General features: G+C 40.9%; 2 protein-coding genes across 3 annotated transcripts in view; both read left to right on the top strand.

Moving 5' to 3' along the window:
- The window catches only part of WDR35 (WD repeat domain 35), a 44,438-nt gene extending 35,043 nt beyond the window's left edge, over positions 1 to 9,395 (top strand). Inside the window, exons 21-28 of one of the 2 annotated variants that reach the window (XM_051809777.1) lie at positions 1,015 to 1,161; positions 2,272 to 2,404; positions 3,381 to 3,491; positions 4,599 to 4,763; positions 5,718 to 5,858; positions 6,633 to 6,789; positions 7,458 to 7,698; positions 8,653 to 9,395. In XM_051809777.1, the coding sequence (XP_051665737.1) occupies positions 1,015 to 1,161; positions 2,272 to 2,404; positions 3,381 to 3,491; positions 4,599 to 4,763; positions 5,718 to 5,858; positions 6,633 to 6,789; positions 7,458 to 7,698; positions 8,653 to 8,800 (1,243 nt within the window). In that variant the 3' untranslated portion in view covers positions 8,801 to 9,395. The remainder of the gene's footprint in view (positions 1 to 1,014; positions 1,162 to 2,271; positions 2,405 to 3,380; positions 3,492 to 4,598; positions 4,764 to 5,717; positions 5,859 to 6,632; positions 6,790 to 7,457; positions 7,699 to 8,652) is intronic. The other variant, XM_051809786.1, reaches the window with a different exon arrangement.
- Positions 9,396 to 10,645: 1,250 nt separating this feature from the next.
- On the top strand, positions 10,646 to 14,620 carry TTC32 (tetratricopeptide repeat domain 32). Its single transcript, XM_051809798.1, has 3 exons — positions 10,646 to 10,803; positions 10,879 to 11,039; positions 12,232 to 14,620. The coding sequence occupies exons 1-3, from the start codon at positions 10,691 to 10,693 to the stop codon at positions 12,357 to 12,359; spliced, it is 402 nt and encodes a 133-aa protein (XP_051665758.1). The 5' UTR covers positions 10,646 to 10,690; the 3' UTR covers positions 12,360 to 14,620.
- The last annotated feature ends 2,409 nt before the right edge of the window (positions 14,621 to 17,029 follow it).

Raw genomic sequence — 17,029 nt, 5'->3', positions numbered from 1 at the left:
GAGCACTTCAGTCACACTGCAACACTGATTTTTAAATGTGGCTTATTCCTTTTCACATGGCTGAAGAGAAATGTGGACATTATAGGATTGCAGAAGTCAAAAACTTACTTTTTTTACTGGTTTCTTCAATGGTAGAGCATCCTATCCTCCAGCTATGAGAATATGGGAATTCTGTATTGACGTTACATGTCTCCTCACCACTAGAAAAATCCTGAGAAATATCTACAATAAATCAGGATGAAATAAATCTATTTTTCAAATACAATTTTAATGTTTTTAGATGGATGCTCTTATTTTGCTGGCTGCACTGACTTGCTACTGCCTTCCTTCATTTGTAAGCTGAGGGCATTTTTAGAAGACATGTATAAGTCTCTCCCATTTATTTTCTATGCACCTGCAGAATTACTTTTATATGAAGTAATACAGAATTATTCTATTTGCTGGAAAAACATGCCAGACAGACACACAGTGAGTCATATGTATGCATGAATAATAAAAATAATAAAAAGGAAAAACTACATCTGAATCCTTTCTCCTTTAGCCAAAGTCACCCTGAATCTGAAAGAGAAGTCTCTGAAATCCACATTATTTCATCTCAACTTTAGTCTCCATTATTCATATTCCTCGCTCCTTGGCCTTTCTGCTCATCTTCCTCCTGCCTCTAGCCTTTTGCAGCTGATGCCATCTCTTGTGGTGGTCAGCATGAAAGATACAGAACAGAGTAAAAGGGAACCTGGAGTAACATCAGCCCAATTGTCTCACCAGCTGCTCATTTTACTCCTCACACAGGAGTATGGCTAATAAGGAGGTGCATACGTCTGAAATAACCTGTGAGCTCTCTGAGTATTTGCTTTCATAGAATAGTGTTTAAAATCAAAATAAGATATCTGGGATCACTGTGATACCTGCAATGCAGGTTAAGAACATGAAAATACTTTTGGATGCTTTTCTCAAGATTTTTGTTACCTATTTTACTGTCTTTGACTTTTCCCTGCTATTTTCTCTTTATACCAGAGATCTTGCCATTGGTCTGCGGATCAAACTGGGAGATTGGTTTCGGGTATTGCAGCTGCTGAGAACTGGCTCAGGGGACTCGGATGACGCCCTCCTGGAACAGGCACACAATGCTATTGGAGACTACTTTGCAGACCGTCAGAAGTGGTATGTTCTGTAGAAGAACTAGTAAGAAGGAAATCACAAAGAAAATTATTAAACTGATGACAAGACTTAATTTATGAGGAGGGACAGACATCAGGATGCAGTACATGGGATAATTTTGGAATTACGAGATTTAGCTCAGACCTTGATGGTTCCATGATAAGATAAACAGAGAGCTGTTATCAGCTGTCTAAAGAATGGAGGTGATAAAAATCTCCGTTTTGCCAGAAGTCTATCTGTTTCAAAGGAGGGGAGGGGAAGAGAAATACCTCTACAGTTGTATTAGGCTGGATATAGGAAGTATTAAAGAAAAAAGTAGTTAAAGGTAGGACAGAACTATTAAACATCAGTGAATTTTCTAGAATGCTTCAACCCACAAATATTTGAAAAGGTCCAGATTTCTTATGACCTGGATCTGTCTCCAGCTGTTGCCCAAACTGGGCACCCAAGGAAGATTTTAAGGACAGCGCACACCTGTAATTGTATTTCTGCAGAACACATTTTGCAGTCAGGTACTTACTGAGCCAGAGGTAATGTCTTCTTAGTTAATAACTTGTCAAGAATTTTTTTCATGCACTTTTCTTGTTGCCTTCTAACTCTATGTCTCAGAGTTCCACAGCTCCTCTGTGTATCGCCATTACCCAAATTGTATTATCACAAAGAACTTGGGTCCCAAAGCAGTTGAAAACTTGTGATTAGATTTTGAAAGATGACTTTTAGATGTTTTAGGTAACTTTGGAGAATGGTCTTGGATGTCTCAGTGCTTGTGTTTTAAAATACAGAGGCACAACAGTAAAGCCCTTTTCTGAAGGTTTAGTTGTAGGTTATCCATTATCTGCTATGATCTATAGTTTCAAGATTCCTTGACTTCCTAACCTTATGCTAGTCGGAGAATCAGTCTTGCTACTACTTGAATATAATGACCTCTGAAAATTAAAACTTGTAGTACTTTTTAGAAAAACAGTGAAATTCTAACTACAAAAGTTTTTCCAAGGAAAGCTGCATGTTAAAAATAATGTGATTTTAGATTTAAAAATGCAAAAGGCTTACAGAATTAAAAACTTCACTCGTGTTTATATATTAGAAGCCACCACATCTTTTTTATCCTACTAGGTTAAATGCTGTACAGTATTATGTGCAAGGACGAAACCAGGAACGTTTAGCTGAATGTTACTACATGCTAGAGGACTACCAAGGACTGGAGAATCTGGCTAACTCACTTCCAGAGAATCATAAATTGCTCCCTGTAAGCAAAAAGCATCTTTATTTTTCATTGTCTTATTTATACCCAACTATTTATTTAAAATTTCACATCTTGGGAGGGTTAAGGAAGAGAGAAGGAATGCAGCATAGGACCTACTCACTTAAGCATAATGGTGTTACTGTGGTATTGATCGCTGGTATTACTGTTGTTTTCATACTCCATTATTCTTCCTTTCCCTTATTGTCTCAGTTCTCCAGAAAGGCACAATTGTTCATCATGTTTTATTGCCACATGGCTAAGTCATAATTTACTGTTTCTCTCCCCAGATTGTGGCATTTCTCTCTGAAATAGCTGTGCTTCACTGAGAAGTCACTCATGGAGGGACAGCTACTTTAGATTTCATTTTGTCATCTTGTTTACACTATTGGTTTTTTTTTTCCCTAAATCCTTCCTAGTTGCTCTCTCTAACTTCTTGCATGGTAACTCTGGTGGGAATACTAATGTACAATGAAAATGGAAGATACTCTCAAAGGAGAAAAAGTAGGTGGGATAGGGTGAATAGGATATATAGATGTACAGGGTATATAGCAGGATATGACCTACTATGTAATAGCTAATTTAAAACTATGCTATGGTTGATTAATTGAAAATGCTTGAAAAATGCAAAACGTGCTCCTTTTAATGCCATTTTCAGTAAAGCAAGACCTAGCACTTTCTTTTTTAACCTCACTGTAGTAGCAAAGTTTCATAAAATACTCTAAACAGTAAGAATACAATCCTTCTGGTATGATTTTATTTGAAAGAAAAATTTTTAAATAGCTTTTTTAAATTTAGAAGGAGTGTGTGAAAGTAGCACATTCACTGTTCTAAATATTTGCAACAGTGCATGATGCCTTCATAGGATCCATGAAGGGAACAACCCCTTCCCCAGCCTCTCGGAATTAAATTAAGCAATATAAGTACACAATGTACTAAAAATGTGGAAGTGAATTTAACATGGTGCTGATGATTTTTGCAGGATATAGCTCATATGTTTGTACGAGTGGGGATGTGTGAACAAGCTGTGTCAGCCTTTCTGAAATGTAATCAACCAAAGGATGCAGTGGATACCTGTGTGCACCTCAACCAGGTAAAACAGCAGGAGATCATCTGCTTTACCAATATCAGTTTAACTGTGAGATTTCTATCCTAGTGCCCAGTTAAATACAAGTCCTTGTTAAGTGTCTAGAAGATTTGTCACAGTTTCTGGAAGATTTATACTTCAAGGTTAAGCCAGTTCTCCGAGGTTAAGATTAGACCATTGGAGGGACAGTGCAAAGGCACATGCAGGGTGTGTGGTCAGCATGCTCAGCATACAGACATTTGTAGCCTCTCTGGAGCTGGGCTGTGCTGCCTTCTGATGGAATGGGAGGAAGACCGGAGGAGAGAGATGTCTGTTCAGGATGTTTTCCATATCCCCCTCCTTCTTTGTATAGATGCAAATAGATTTGTGACTGAGTGAGGAGGTAGCTGGAAAAAGCTGATCTGAAAATTGATCTGTGTGTTTACATCTAGAGCTGTTTCCTGGTATGACTTACTTGTGGAAAGGTTTGTGTTGACACAAATAAGAGAAAAACTGAGGATGGCTATGAGGAACTTGATGTATGGGAATGGCAGGACTGGCTAGAGCTGGCTTTATATCAACAATTTCTTAGTTTATGGAACTGAAGAGCTATTAGGTGTGAGATACAACTAAGACTCTCAGTCCTGCCAAACTTTTAATCTCAGGGAAACACAGTAGCCAAACTGTTGAAGATCAGGAAAGTTCGCAGACGAAGTGTACAGAAGGATAAGTAAAGTGTTACTGTGTGCTTTAAGCTTCTCGGCTGAAGTCCTCTTTTAGGCCTGCTTTTGAGAGTCTGGCTTTAGTAATATCAGAAGTGTTGAAATCCATGTGTCCAACTATGAGATGCATTGAAGTGATTTTGCAAAGCTTTTACCAAAGCAGAAGCGACTGTTTTGTATGTGGTTTTGGACAGAAGTCCAGCATTTGTTTCACAGACCTGCTGCATCACATGATTGGCAATGATGTTAGCATTTGTATTCCCTTGCTTTTTATGTTAATTTTATAGTAGTCTGGTTCTAAATGGCAGTGAAATATTGCACACAAATGTATCAGTCTATTCACGGATAACCGGCTTGTTCTGAGAATGTATTTGAAAAAATTAGGTTAATAATTGTCTCCTTTCATTTCTAGTGGAATAAAGCTGTGGAGCTGGCTAAAAATCACAATATGAAAGAGATTGGATCCTTGTTAGCCAGATATGCAAGTCATTTGCTGGAAAAGAATAAAATCCTTGATGCTATAGAACTCTATCGTAAAGCCAATTATTTCTTTGAAGCTGCTAAGCTCATGTTCAAGGTATCACAGGTTTTATTTTTGTGTCAAGTGGCTGGCTTTTTGCACTAGCTCTTATTACTTCCATGCTACTTTTATTCTCTTGGGGTTATTTTAGTTTTAACAATGTCTGTGCTAGGAGCAGATGCCATTATACGGGATACTGCAAAGATGAATTCAACTCTCAGAGTTCAGGTATCTCTATAATAGTTACCCTTGATGTCCTCTGTAGCTAATGGAGAGGATACTTTTCGGATGTCATCATTTCGAGACTTTCACTTCAGTGTGAGATGAACTGCACCTCAGAAAAGGCCCTGTTGCTCTGCATTGCCTAGTAAAGAAGTATGGTAGACTGGCCTGGGCTGCCACGTCCACACTATTTTATGTGTTGTGTGAGTTAGGTTTATCTCCTTTTTTAAAACAATAGCAATGTCAATAACTTTAAGATGTTGAATTTTGGTATTTCTTCAATTAGTACCTTCAATTAGAAATGGCTGTGGTGGGCTTTGAGATAGAGATGTTGCTTAGATTTGGGTTGGTTGCAGGGATTTGTCTACATAACTTAAAGTCTGTAAGAATGATATGTAATTTTTACAGCAAATATATATAGCAGTGTATATATATAATATATGTTACTTTCAAAAGCCATTCTTCTTTCCTGGGAAAACCACCAGACCATATTGAAAGCTATGTATGTGTTTAAAAACTGCTATTTTTCAGTTTATTTTTATACTAAGTCAATAGACTTATACATGGTTACACTGATATATCCTTCATGAGAATCTGGCTTTATATACATGTTACCTAAATAAATATAGAATAATGTGCATACTTCACTTTGACATTTTCATTTATAGTTATGTTTGCAGTCTAAATTATTACACAGAAAGGCAGAATCATTTTTTGGCATGATTTCCTAGGTTTGAACAAGCATGCAATTGTATAAGAGAATTAAATCCCTTTGTTTTGTTTTTTAAGATTGCAGATGAAGAGTCGAAGAAAAGGACAAAACCTTTGCGAGTTAAAAAGCTTTATGTTTTGTCAGCCTTACTTATGGAACAGTGCCATGAACAAATGCAAAATGCACAAAGGGGAAAAGTTAAGGAGAAAAGTTCAGAGGTAGTGTCTTTTTTTTTTCCTTTCTGACTTCTGGTGTGTACTACCTAGAATAAAGCAAGCTATCTTCATGGGAGGCTATAATGTTTTTCTAATAATCCTTTTTCCTGCTAAGAACAAAGCTTTCCTTAAAGCAAGTCTTCCATGAAAACCTATTAAGTATTATTTTAAAACATTTAAATCATATATATTAATAGATATTTTTCTTCCCAAGTGTAATGTGTTTTTCCTAATATTTTCACTGTAACAATGAAAATCGTACTAAGAAACTCCAGACTTTTTTTTTCCTGCAAGACTGTCATTTTCTTGTCATTTAGGAGTAAGGATTGATCCCAAAGAGTGATCTCTGATTAGATTATCTTACCTTTAATTTAGCAGGAAGATGGCTCCAGATATGAGGGAAACAAATGGAAGCATTTTTTTTTCTGCGCACACATTCATCTTCATATGCCCAAATGAAATAGTTTAGACAAAGTTTTAAGAGCTCTGGTGTTGAAATGCAGTATTAATCCAAAGTATGAACCAGTCTGCAGATGTGCACAAAATATATTTGTACACACGTATACAATATTTATCTTTGAAAATCTGCACCATATGTTGTGCCTGTGCTCTTTATAAAATGTCTGACAATGTTCACTTTAGGTCCATTTATATTTCCCCTAGTTAACACAGACAGTGGTGTAATCACCAAGTATAGAAAAGTTCTTTTCATGTATCCCCATTTCCTGCTGTATCTGTTTCATATAAAAATTACTTGTGATACTGCTTTGTTTTCAGAGTGCTTCAGCTTTGGCTGGTTTGCTGGAAGAAGATGTTCTTTCTTCAACTAATCGCTTTGCAGACAATGCTTGGCGAGGAGCTGAGGCTTACCATTTTTTCATACTTGCACAAAAACAGCTCTATAAAGGGTCTGTAGATGCAGCGCTTAAAACAGGTAGGACTTTATTTTTAACCCTGTAAAGAAGTTACAGAAACTGTTCTAATTGCACAGCACATAATTTCATTTATAGCTGGCACTTTTTTCTGTTCTTAATAGATCCATGGAATTTAAACCAAAACCATATAATGAATTGATTATGGCTGCAGTCAATATGGCTGGAAAGGACTTTCCTGAAGACAATGCAAATCTTAACTTTCCAAATATTACTTTATTACTTAACTTTCCAAATGATTAAATTGGTCAGTTTCTGTAGCTGTTCTGTTGACTGTTTCATTTCTTTCTTTAAATTCTAAGGCGCACCTGAATTCACATCAGACCTCCCGGTAGAGCTTCATAAAAAATCTGTGGCAGTTAAGAGAAGCAAGTAGTGCTTTATACTTTATCCAAGTAGTGAAGATCTATTTCAAAACCTTGTAACATCTTTAAAACAAACCAACCAACCAAAATGAAGTGTTTCAAGAAGTTTCCCAGTCAAATCCTCTAATTTTATTTATTTTTAAAAAGCAATGCTTCATAGTCATGTCAGTGAAACGACTTTGGTTCACTTTGTCCAATTTGTCGGATTAATAGTGTCCTAGTAGCAAATATTTCATACCAGATGCTTGCAGTTCTCAGAAGACGTGTAATAATTTCCCTGGATTTCTTTTTTTCTTCTTTTTTAGCTCTTCATTTGAGAGATTATGAAGACATTATCCCTGCAGTTGAAATCTATTCCCTTTTGGCACTCTGTGCATGTGCAAACAGAGCATTTGATACTTGCTCAAAAGCATTTGTTAAACTAGAATCCTTGGAAACTCTTAGGCCAGAGCAGAGGCAACAGTATGAAGATCTTGCTCTAGAGATATTCACGAGATACAGTCCAAAGTATAACAAAAAGTCTGATCTGGATGATGTTCTTGAGAGGTGGGCTTATTTTTATATGATACTGTAATAATACTATCATTTTTTTCCTGCTGTTGGTCTGTATTTTGGGTTTTAGCAGATTTTGTGTGTGACCAAGTTAATTAAATGCTTTGCTGCTTAAACCAAATATTGGGCAAGAATCATGCAGGTGTCAGCCACTTTGCAGAAAGGGTAATACAGCACTGTGTTGTTTGGGAAAATAGACACTGACTGCATTCAGGAACTGGGCATAAAGATGTAACTTCACCTTAATTTGAAATGCAGGTGGACAGAGCACAGGAGTTTAGGACTTCTGATACTGTGTCACATGACATTACTACTTTAATGTTACTGTTTGCATCACCGTTGTGGTGTGAAGCAAATATCCACAAGTGAATGTTTAACCATTATTAACTAATAAGTCCCAGTGTTTTGTGAATTACCTAAATCTACATGGTGTGAGGATATGTCAAGTGAAAAAAATAGAGTAAGAAGGGCACATTTAAGGGGTAAGTCCTTGGAATGGCTATACCCACAACAGTGTCTTTGACATATGTTTCCTGCTAACAGCATGGAATTTGTGAGTATGAAAATTGACTGTGAGTCAATTTTCTTTTAGCAAATAGGATTTTAACATGTCTTGTTTGATCCTACTGTGCAGCTGTACAGAATCTCACTAACAGCTGTCAAGTTGACTCATCAGAGGAAGGAGCATAATAGTAGTGCAGGTGTCTAATCTGACCTTACCTTGGTCAGATGGCCTTCCCTTCACTCCATCTTTTGGATCTGCTGGTCCTGATTTGTTGACTGTATGGTTCTAGGGGTGGGCACTCTCTGGTGTGAATATTTACGTATTTGGCTATGTGAACAGTGAAGTGTTACATGATTTAATAACTTCTATTTAACAGTTGGCACACCATGTTTTTATTCTTTCAGCTTTATTTACTCTTTTTTTTTTTTTTTTTTTTTAAATAGTGGAGATGAGAAACTTCCTGTATGTGTTGCAACAGGAGACCCTATCCTGGAGTATCGATTCTGGATGTGCAGTGTATGTAAGCATTGTATGAAAGCCAGTGAGGCAGGCAATTATAAGTCCTGTCCTCTGTGCCACAGCACAGTATAGTTGACGATAAAGGCCCATGTATCCTCATTTATGATGTATTTTAAAATACAACTCAAGTACTGTATTGTAGCAGATAGTGCTGCTATTAGGGAAACATTAAAAAAAAAAAACAAAACAGAAAACCCACTAGAAAAACCTTTACTGGTTCCATTTATGTGAATAAACAACCATGTTAATAGACTCCATTTTTGTCACACTTTTAAAAAAAGATTTAAGGTAAAAGCATTATTTTCTAATTGTAGATTGAGTGTAGTTTTAAAACCATGTGAGCTGAATGTAGGTTCATATTAGTATGTTTTACTCTGAGCAGGCTCCATTTTTTTTTCTCTGTAATTCCATAGGAGATTACTGGGTTATCTCAGAATTCACAGTTTTGTGAAGGAAGTAATTCCTAAGTTGAAATAATGCCACAATAGTTCTGATAATATTATTGTATACCTTTTTGTACTACTGTTTTACTAGAGTAATGATACCAGTATAGACATGTTTGTGCTGGTTTCTTTTGCCAAGTGTATTTAAACCCACCACAGCAATAAAGGGCTTGAAAACACTCAGCAGTCAGTGTTGTCTGTCTGTATCCAGGTTCCTGAGCTTGGCTGATGTGATCTTCAACAAGGAAACCTCCATGAACCTTCAAACTGGAATCTGGCAATTTTTTTCAAGTGGCTTGAGAGAGCAGCTGACATCTGTTGAACAGATATCAGGACCTGAATGGTCACCCTTGTTACACACAAAGGTCTAAGGAACGATGTCTTACTTAGAACTGCACTCTTCTATCTTACTGCGGGATTTGAGCCTCTGCTCTGGAATTGCTGCAGGTCCCCACTGCACAGGGTGAGCTTTCCCCAGGACCAGCCACCATTTGGCTGTTTGGGAAAGAGCCATGAGCTGCGACATTCATGCTGTGCGTTGGCACATTTCTGAGAGGAGAGTGTGACACCTCTTTTGCACTGTCTTTCAGGGCAAGTCATGTCTCTCACCTAAACTTAGGCCAGGAAAGGATAAACCCCATTTGCATAGAACCCTAGAGTTGTAGAACAGTTTGTGTTGGAAGGGACCTTAAAGATCATGTCGTTCCAAACCCTTTGCCATGGGCAGGGACATCTTCCACTAGAGCAGGCTGCTCAAAGTCCCATCCAACCTAGCCTTGAACACTTCCAGGGGTTGGGCAGCCACAGCTTCTCTGAGAAACCTGTTCAGTGCTTCACCACCCTCACAGTAAAGAATTTCTTCCTTATGTCTAATCTAGACCTGCCCTCCTTTAGATTAAAGCCATTCCCCTTTGTCCTGTCACTCTATATCCTTGTAAAAGTCCCTCTCTGGTTCTCTTGTAGCCCCTTTAGGTACTGGAAGGTGCTATAAGGTCTCCCTGGAGCCTTCTGTTCTCCAGGCTGAACAGCCCCAGCTCTCAGCCTGTCTCCATAGGAGGGGTAATCCAGCTCTCCCAGGCGTCTTCATGGCCTCCTCTGGACCCGCTCCAGCAGATCCGTGTCCTTCCTGTGCTGCGGGCCCCAGAGCTGGACACAGCCCTGCAGGTGGGATCTCACAAGAGTGGAGCAGAGGGGCAGAATAATCTCCCCGGGCTGGTCACAGCTCTTCGATGCAGCCCAAGATACATTTTGTATCCAAAACACTGAAATACTGTATTTTGTGTGTATTACGTGTGTGTGCTCTGGTATTTGAGCTTCCAGTTCCATCCTGTTCATCCCTGCCCGGGCTGAGCGCGGTCCTGCAGCGGTGCCCGCGGGGCAGAGCCCTCCGCCCGCCCTCCGCGGCTCCCCTTCCGCGGCTCCCCTTCCTTCCGCGGCTCCCCTTCCGCGGCTCCCCTTCCGCGGCTCCCCTTCCGCGGCTCCCCTTCCGCGGCTCCCCTTCCGTTCACGTCACGGCCCGATGGCGCAGGAGGCGGCCGAGTTGCTGGCGGCGGCGCGGGCCGAGCTGGCGGCGCGGCGGCTCTCGGCGGCCGAGGAGCTCTACAGCCGCTTCATCGCCCGCAGCCCCGCGGGGTAGGGCCGGGGCCGGGGCGTGGGGCGTGGGCGGCGGGCGGGTCCCCCGTAACTCCGCTCGCTCTGTGCCCGCAGCGCCCTCCGCGACCTCGCCACGGCCCTCAACGACCGCGGGCAGGTGCGGTACCTGCGCGTGGAGTTCGCCGCCGCCCTGCAGGATTACACGGCCGCCATCGAGTGCCAGCCCGGCTTCGAGGTGCCCTACTACAACCGGGGGCTGGTGCGCTACCGGCTGGGTACGACCCGGGGCAGGGCAGGGCAGGGCAGGGCGGCCCGGGCGCGACCGCCGTGTCCCGGGCGGGGGCACCTGCCTGGCCCAGGGGCGGAGGGCGGGTGTCACACCAGAGCCAGGCGGGACACGCTCTGTCAGGCAGTGACGGGACGTTCGGCTACGAGCCCGCCCCGCGTGTGCAGAGAGACCTCATCGCAGTCTACAACTTCCTCGTTAGAGGAAGAGGAGGGACAGAACTGCTCTGTTCTCTGTGGTGACCAGTGACAGGACCCGAGGGACTTGCCTGAAGTTGTGTCAGGGGAGGTTTAGATGTTAGGAGAAGGTTCTTCACCCAGAGGGTGATTTAGTATCGGAACAGGCTCCCCACAGCAGTGGTTACAAAACCAAGCCTGACAGAGTTCAAGGAGCATTTGGAGAACACTCTCAGGCACATGGTGTGATTCTTGGGGATGGTCCTGTGCAGGGCCAGGGGTTGGACTCTCTGATCCTTGTGGGTCCCTTCCAACCCAGCACATTCTGTGATTCTAGGTGTGCTGCTGTGTCATTGGAAATGATGCTATTCAGTGAAAAATAGGGGGAAAGGTGCAGTTTCAGTTCTGGAAAAGTCTGCATTGGGGTAAAAGAAGCCAGTTCCAAGCAGTGCCATTAAACCTGAGATAAAGCATCTTCTGAGCAGGTGTAGCTCCAGAGAGCAGAGTCTTCTCAACTTCCAGTTCACTGCCAGACACTTCTGGGGAATTTCTTGCCCAAGTTTTGACTATGCTGTAAGAAGATGACACCCCTGTGCCTTTTGTTGGAGCTTGGCTGTTGCAAAGTCCAGACACAGAAGGTGAGGGACTTAAGTGAGCACTAGGAGAATGGAGCCAGACCACAGGCGTCATCTGGGAAGCTGTATGCCAGTGTGCCAGGTGTAAAACAGCCTGACTGTTGGCTTGGGCCTTTTGGCTCCTCTCCTGAATTAATAATGTGGCTGAATTGAGCATCAAGTCTGGTTTAGGTTCAAAAATACACACTGGTTCTTGCTCTGAAACCCTTTGACTCCCACTTGGGCCTCTGGAGAATCCAAATGTAATGGGTCCAATAAGTCCAGCTGCTGTTTTTTATTAGTGAAAGTACTAGGAGGTGTTCGTCAGTTGTGGTTTGAAAGATAATTATTTTCTTTCTTTCTTTCTTCCTTTTTTTTTTTTTTGAGACAGGAGACTTTGATGAGGCCATGCAAGATTTCAGGAAAGTATTAGAGTTAAACCCCCAGTTTGAAGATGCTGCATTGAGTCTAAAACAGGCTATTCTTGATAAAGAAGAAAAACAGAAGCGGGGATATTGAAAATAGAGCTAGTGGTGTGAAAATGTTCTGCTAAACATGTGATTTTTGTCATTGATGGATGAAACACGAGATCGTTTACATCTGTTATGACCTACTGAAGAAACCTCATTCTTGGGTAAACAAGTTAAAAATGGATATGATTGCAGAATAAACTGTGTTTGGTTAGTGTTGAGGATAAGTATAATGTTGGATTTCTGTGAGGCACAAGTACAGATTTTGTACAGAAATACCTTGTAAAGATTTTGGAAACTCAGTAGCAGCAAATGAAGCCTGTAGTTCTCTTACTAAAACTTCTTTATTTATTCACAGATTGTTTTAAACAGTCTTTCACGGGGAGGAAAAATCAAACTGTACAAAACATTTAAATACTTATGATTGGAGCTTGTGAGCAATACAATAATGATAGCGTTTGTCCACATAGAAATGTTACATTTTATTTAATTCTAAAGTGCAATTGTTCTTTGTAAGGTGTTGTCCTTTAGATTCTCTATGGTATCTGAATTTCTTTTTCATTTCAGAGTGTTTCTGTCTTAAGAAACACTTAACAGAAGTAATGAGATCTTTTTAGGTAACACCATCTGTACCTTGTTCAAGGAATGTGGTAGGAGAAATTCAGTCCTTTGTTCGTTCATTCACTCCTGGGGTTAGTTTTACATTACCTAAACAGGTAGGAACAGAGCACACCTCTTTTTTGTAATCCTGTTGTAAAAGTTTTGGCCAGACTAATAATTGAAAGAATAAAAATGAACATGTACTTTTTGTCTTATGATTGTCTGCAAAAAGCTTTTCTTAGAAAATATTCACAGGAGGAATTGTGGCTTTCTCATTCTTACTGAAGAGATCAATTACCTGAAAAATGCAGTGTTAAATCAGTCTGATGAAACTGGCTGTCAGTACCCAGGCCACTTCATTTCTCATGTGGTAGGAGAGATCATTACTGAAATCATCAGCAAGAAACACTCTTGCATGTTCATAGCAATACAAGTTCTAATAAAAGAAATACTCTCTTGATTGCCCACGTAAGCATTAGGATTTTTTTTTAAATAAAATTATGCCAGTGCCAGTTCTGCTGCTTGTGACGAGTTCCTCTGTGGATGACCCCGAGCCTGCACAAGCACAGGGCTCACTGAAGATCGTGGGACCCTCTGGGTGAGTCAGTCTGGAGCCTGTGGACATCCTTCACAACAGCCTCACCAAGATCACTTCCAGCCTTGGTATGACACTGCAACAGCTACAATGAGCAAATTTGAAACACAGGGATGAGAAAATGCTACATTTACCTCTCATGGTCCCGACAATTGACTGCAGCAATTTGAAGTTACATAAATACAATGCATGATAGCAGGATGTGACCATTTACAGTTTGGAAAGTAAGCAGTGGCCATTTTTTTTTCCCTACAAAGTCTTAATTTTGGACTTTTCTGCATATATTAAGCACATGCATTGCTACCACTTATCTTAGACCTCTGTCTCCAAAAAACCACAAATAATTTACTGACTTGGCACACTTCATGCCACCTCAGTATTAAAAAGTGAGAAGTCATACCAACTCTTGGTTGATGGTAAGTGGATGAGCTAGAACTAAACATATTCTTGACTGACCATGCCAAGAAAATTAAAAAGAACAGTTGAATTTGACCTATGAAGTTTTACTGTGAGAGGAGAGATCACAGATGTGGTTCTGCACAAAACTCTTTAAATGACAGGATACAGATAAAAATCAAAACAGTGAATAAGTATTTTAGAAAACAAAGATGCTAGAGATAATATTCCAGCTTGTGGTGTTTTGTGAATATTTCTTAATTACTTCTTGTGCAGTCATTGGCACAGAAATATTACACTGGGCTGGGAGTAATTCTATTGCTGGGAGCAGTTCTGTCTTACAGTATTTCCTTGTCTCTCCTATGAAAGGACAAAACTGTCATCGTTCATTTCAGCATAATTTGGAATTTTTTCAAAGTAGTTTTGGCCAGTAGGATTTTTGCATTTTCCCCTTTCATATGCACACGAGTCACTTAGTTCTCTGGCTTTACATCACAATACTAATTTGGGTTTTCAGTCTGAAATTATTAAATAGTATGTGGTGTTCTTTCACTCAGGCCTGTTGAAAGGGTATTAACCATCATTACTCATATCAAAAAAACCTAAAACTTGAAGAGGAGGATGTATATTGTAACTCCCCTTGTCCTGCAAAGTTTCCTGTCTGTAATAGTTTAAGATTTACAAATCTAATGGAGAGTAATAAAATTCTTTTTATGTAATGTATTATGAAATTTGTGCAACCTCTCAGCCTGTAAAAGGAGTAGGGTTGTGTGCTTTGGATGTTTCACAATGTGGAGATGCTGTGGGTTTATACCTCCACAGGGCTTTAGGTGTTGCCTCCACCTGAGAATTCCACACCCCTGTGGAGCACCGGGGTCAGTCCCATCCCCTCCACCGCCCTTGTGAAGCTTTTGCTGGTCAAAGTTGTGTGGCTGCACCAGTATCTCAAACAGATGGTTATTGCGAGTGTACACTGACTCTCTTTACTCCAGCCAGAAATGTTTCAGACATGAAACATTAAAAATTCTTTACTTTCCCAAGGTTTCCTACCTATAAACCTACTCCCCCAAAGCCCTTGACCCTTTCCTTCACACAGCCGTCACTGGCAGCCCCTCCGTTTGTTTTGTTCCCTATAGCTCGGGCTCGTTTGGCAATGAGTAACTGTTCCCACCTGGTGATTTACCTCTAAACTTACAAAAAATACATTATTTCCTTAATACATTACAGAATGACGAAGAATAACATCACTGCCTTACAGGACAAGGCAAAGAGTAACATCTTCACTCTGTGCTTTTCCCTAGGACTTTATTTGTCTTACTGAAACGCTACTTGTCGCGCAGCTTGCAGTGTTCCAAGGCCTTTCCCTTGCTTTTGCAGAAAGGTAGGAAAAAGCTGACAGAATCGCAGGTTAGCAGGGCACAGAGCAGCATGAGAAGTGTTTCATATAGGTTTAGTGTGAGATGTGGTGCAGGGAACAAGGAGAGCCTTTCCAGAGGGAAAGCTGTAGCATGATGAGGGCAAAAGGCTGGGTCACCAAGCGGCCAGAATATATTCCTCTTCCACATGCCTTCCGAGTGACCAACCGAGGCAAGTCAGCATTAAAAGCCTGTAACTCTTTGACTGTTACAACTGAGGACTATAGTGCACTGCCTGTTCAGTAGGTGACCTGGTAAAAAGTGACTGGAGTGAAAGGTGCACTATTCAAATTTTGTGGGGGATGAACGCCTATGAATCAAACAGCTCTGCAGGTTGTGCTCTCTGTTGTCTGCCACAAGGGGAAGGATTCAGAAAGGCACCCTTGCTAAGAGAAGGATAATATCCAATATTCTTTTATGTTAGCAGATTACTGTGGATCTGCTGCATCCTTTTAATAAAGGCAGGGGCTGGACTATAAAACAGATTCAACCTCAGCCAGTGGCTCTCATGGATAATGGAAAGTCTATCTGCTTTTTTTTTAAAAAAAAAAAAAAAGAGATCTGGTCAAGGTGGAAGCCCCACCTATCAGCATATTGTGATCATTTGAGTAGAACTCCAGTCTGTTTCTGAAGATTGTTTCCTAGATTTTACCTGTAGGATCCCTTTAGTCTATGAGCCTTGAGAGATTGGATGCAGTCCAAAGCATTGCTTCCTACAGCTCATGATGATCAGACTTTTCATCATTCACATCTTTGTGTTGTATGATGAACATGTGAAATGGACCTGAAGGATATCCTTGTCTCCCAGCAAGGAATATTTGCAATCTAGGACAGGAGCTAGGTGCTGAAATTCTATCTGTAATATCTGAGAAGAGGGAATAATCCCAGAAAAACCTTGCTGTAGAGCAATACACCTGTACAACAGCATGGCTGAGCCATAGCTTGGGAAAGACACTGTTTACCTTTGAGGTAAACAGTGAATTTCTAACTCTAATACACTGTGATTTAGTGTGAAAAACATCATCTACCTTGACAGCAACCAAGGCAGGAGGAAGAGATCAAGAATGTGGAATTGCTCTGGCTTGTCTGTGCAAAGTTGGAAACCCGAAATCCCTGTTGAAATGGGAATACAGATCTGTCTCCCCTTCTCCCTCTCTCTTTCAACATGTCTGCAGGAGAAAGATCTCATCTGTCAGATGGTGGAGGAATGGGTATGGAATGCTGCTGGACCCCTTCCTGGCTTTCCAGGGCAAAAGGGGAAGATCTGGGATATCCCACGTGCTGCAGACAAGTTTACCCAAATCTACTCTGCAAGGCTGCAGAGCAAGTGAACTTTAGTGATGCCACACCAGACCTGTCGCTTGTCTGCGTGGAACTAGACAGTGTTCTGAGAGTGCGGAGAAAAGAAGGGCTAGCACTTAGTCATTATTATTTTCCCTTCATTCCAGTTTAAAAATTTCTAAAGGACTGCATTTTAGATTAACAGAAAGTTATCCTAAACCGATGAGTTTGTTACTGTTATTAAAAATAGGGAATGTGCTCTCCTGGCAAATGCTGGGAGCAGTAACTTGCTGGGCTCTGCAGTGTTGGCTGTGGACAGCAGAGTGCACTGCTCGTACAGCAGAGGAAGGCAGCACCCAGGCGGCTGCTGAGGGGTCTTGGGGTCTTGGCAGTGGCCACAGGAGCTGGGCAAACCCACTGGAGACTGCACAG

This window comes from Manacus candei, unplaced genomic scaffold (genome assembly GCF_025592945.1).
Source record: "Manacus candei isolate 608988 ecotype Guabito, Panama unplaced genomic scaffold, ASM2559294v1 h1tg000007l, whole genome shotgun sequence".
NCBI classification, from domain to species: domain Eukaryota; kingdom Metazoa; phylum Chordata; class Aves; order Passeriformes; family Pipridae; genus Manacus; species Manacus candei.
Note: the sequence above shows the minus strand (reverse complement) of the source record. Positions and strands in the feature narration are given on the sequence as shown.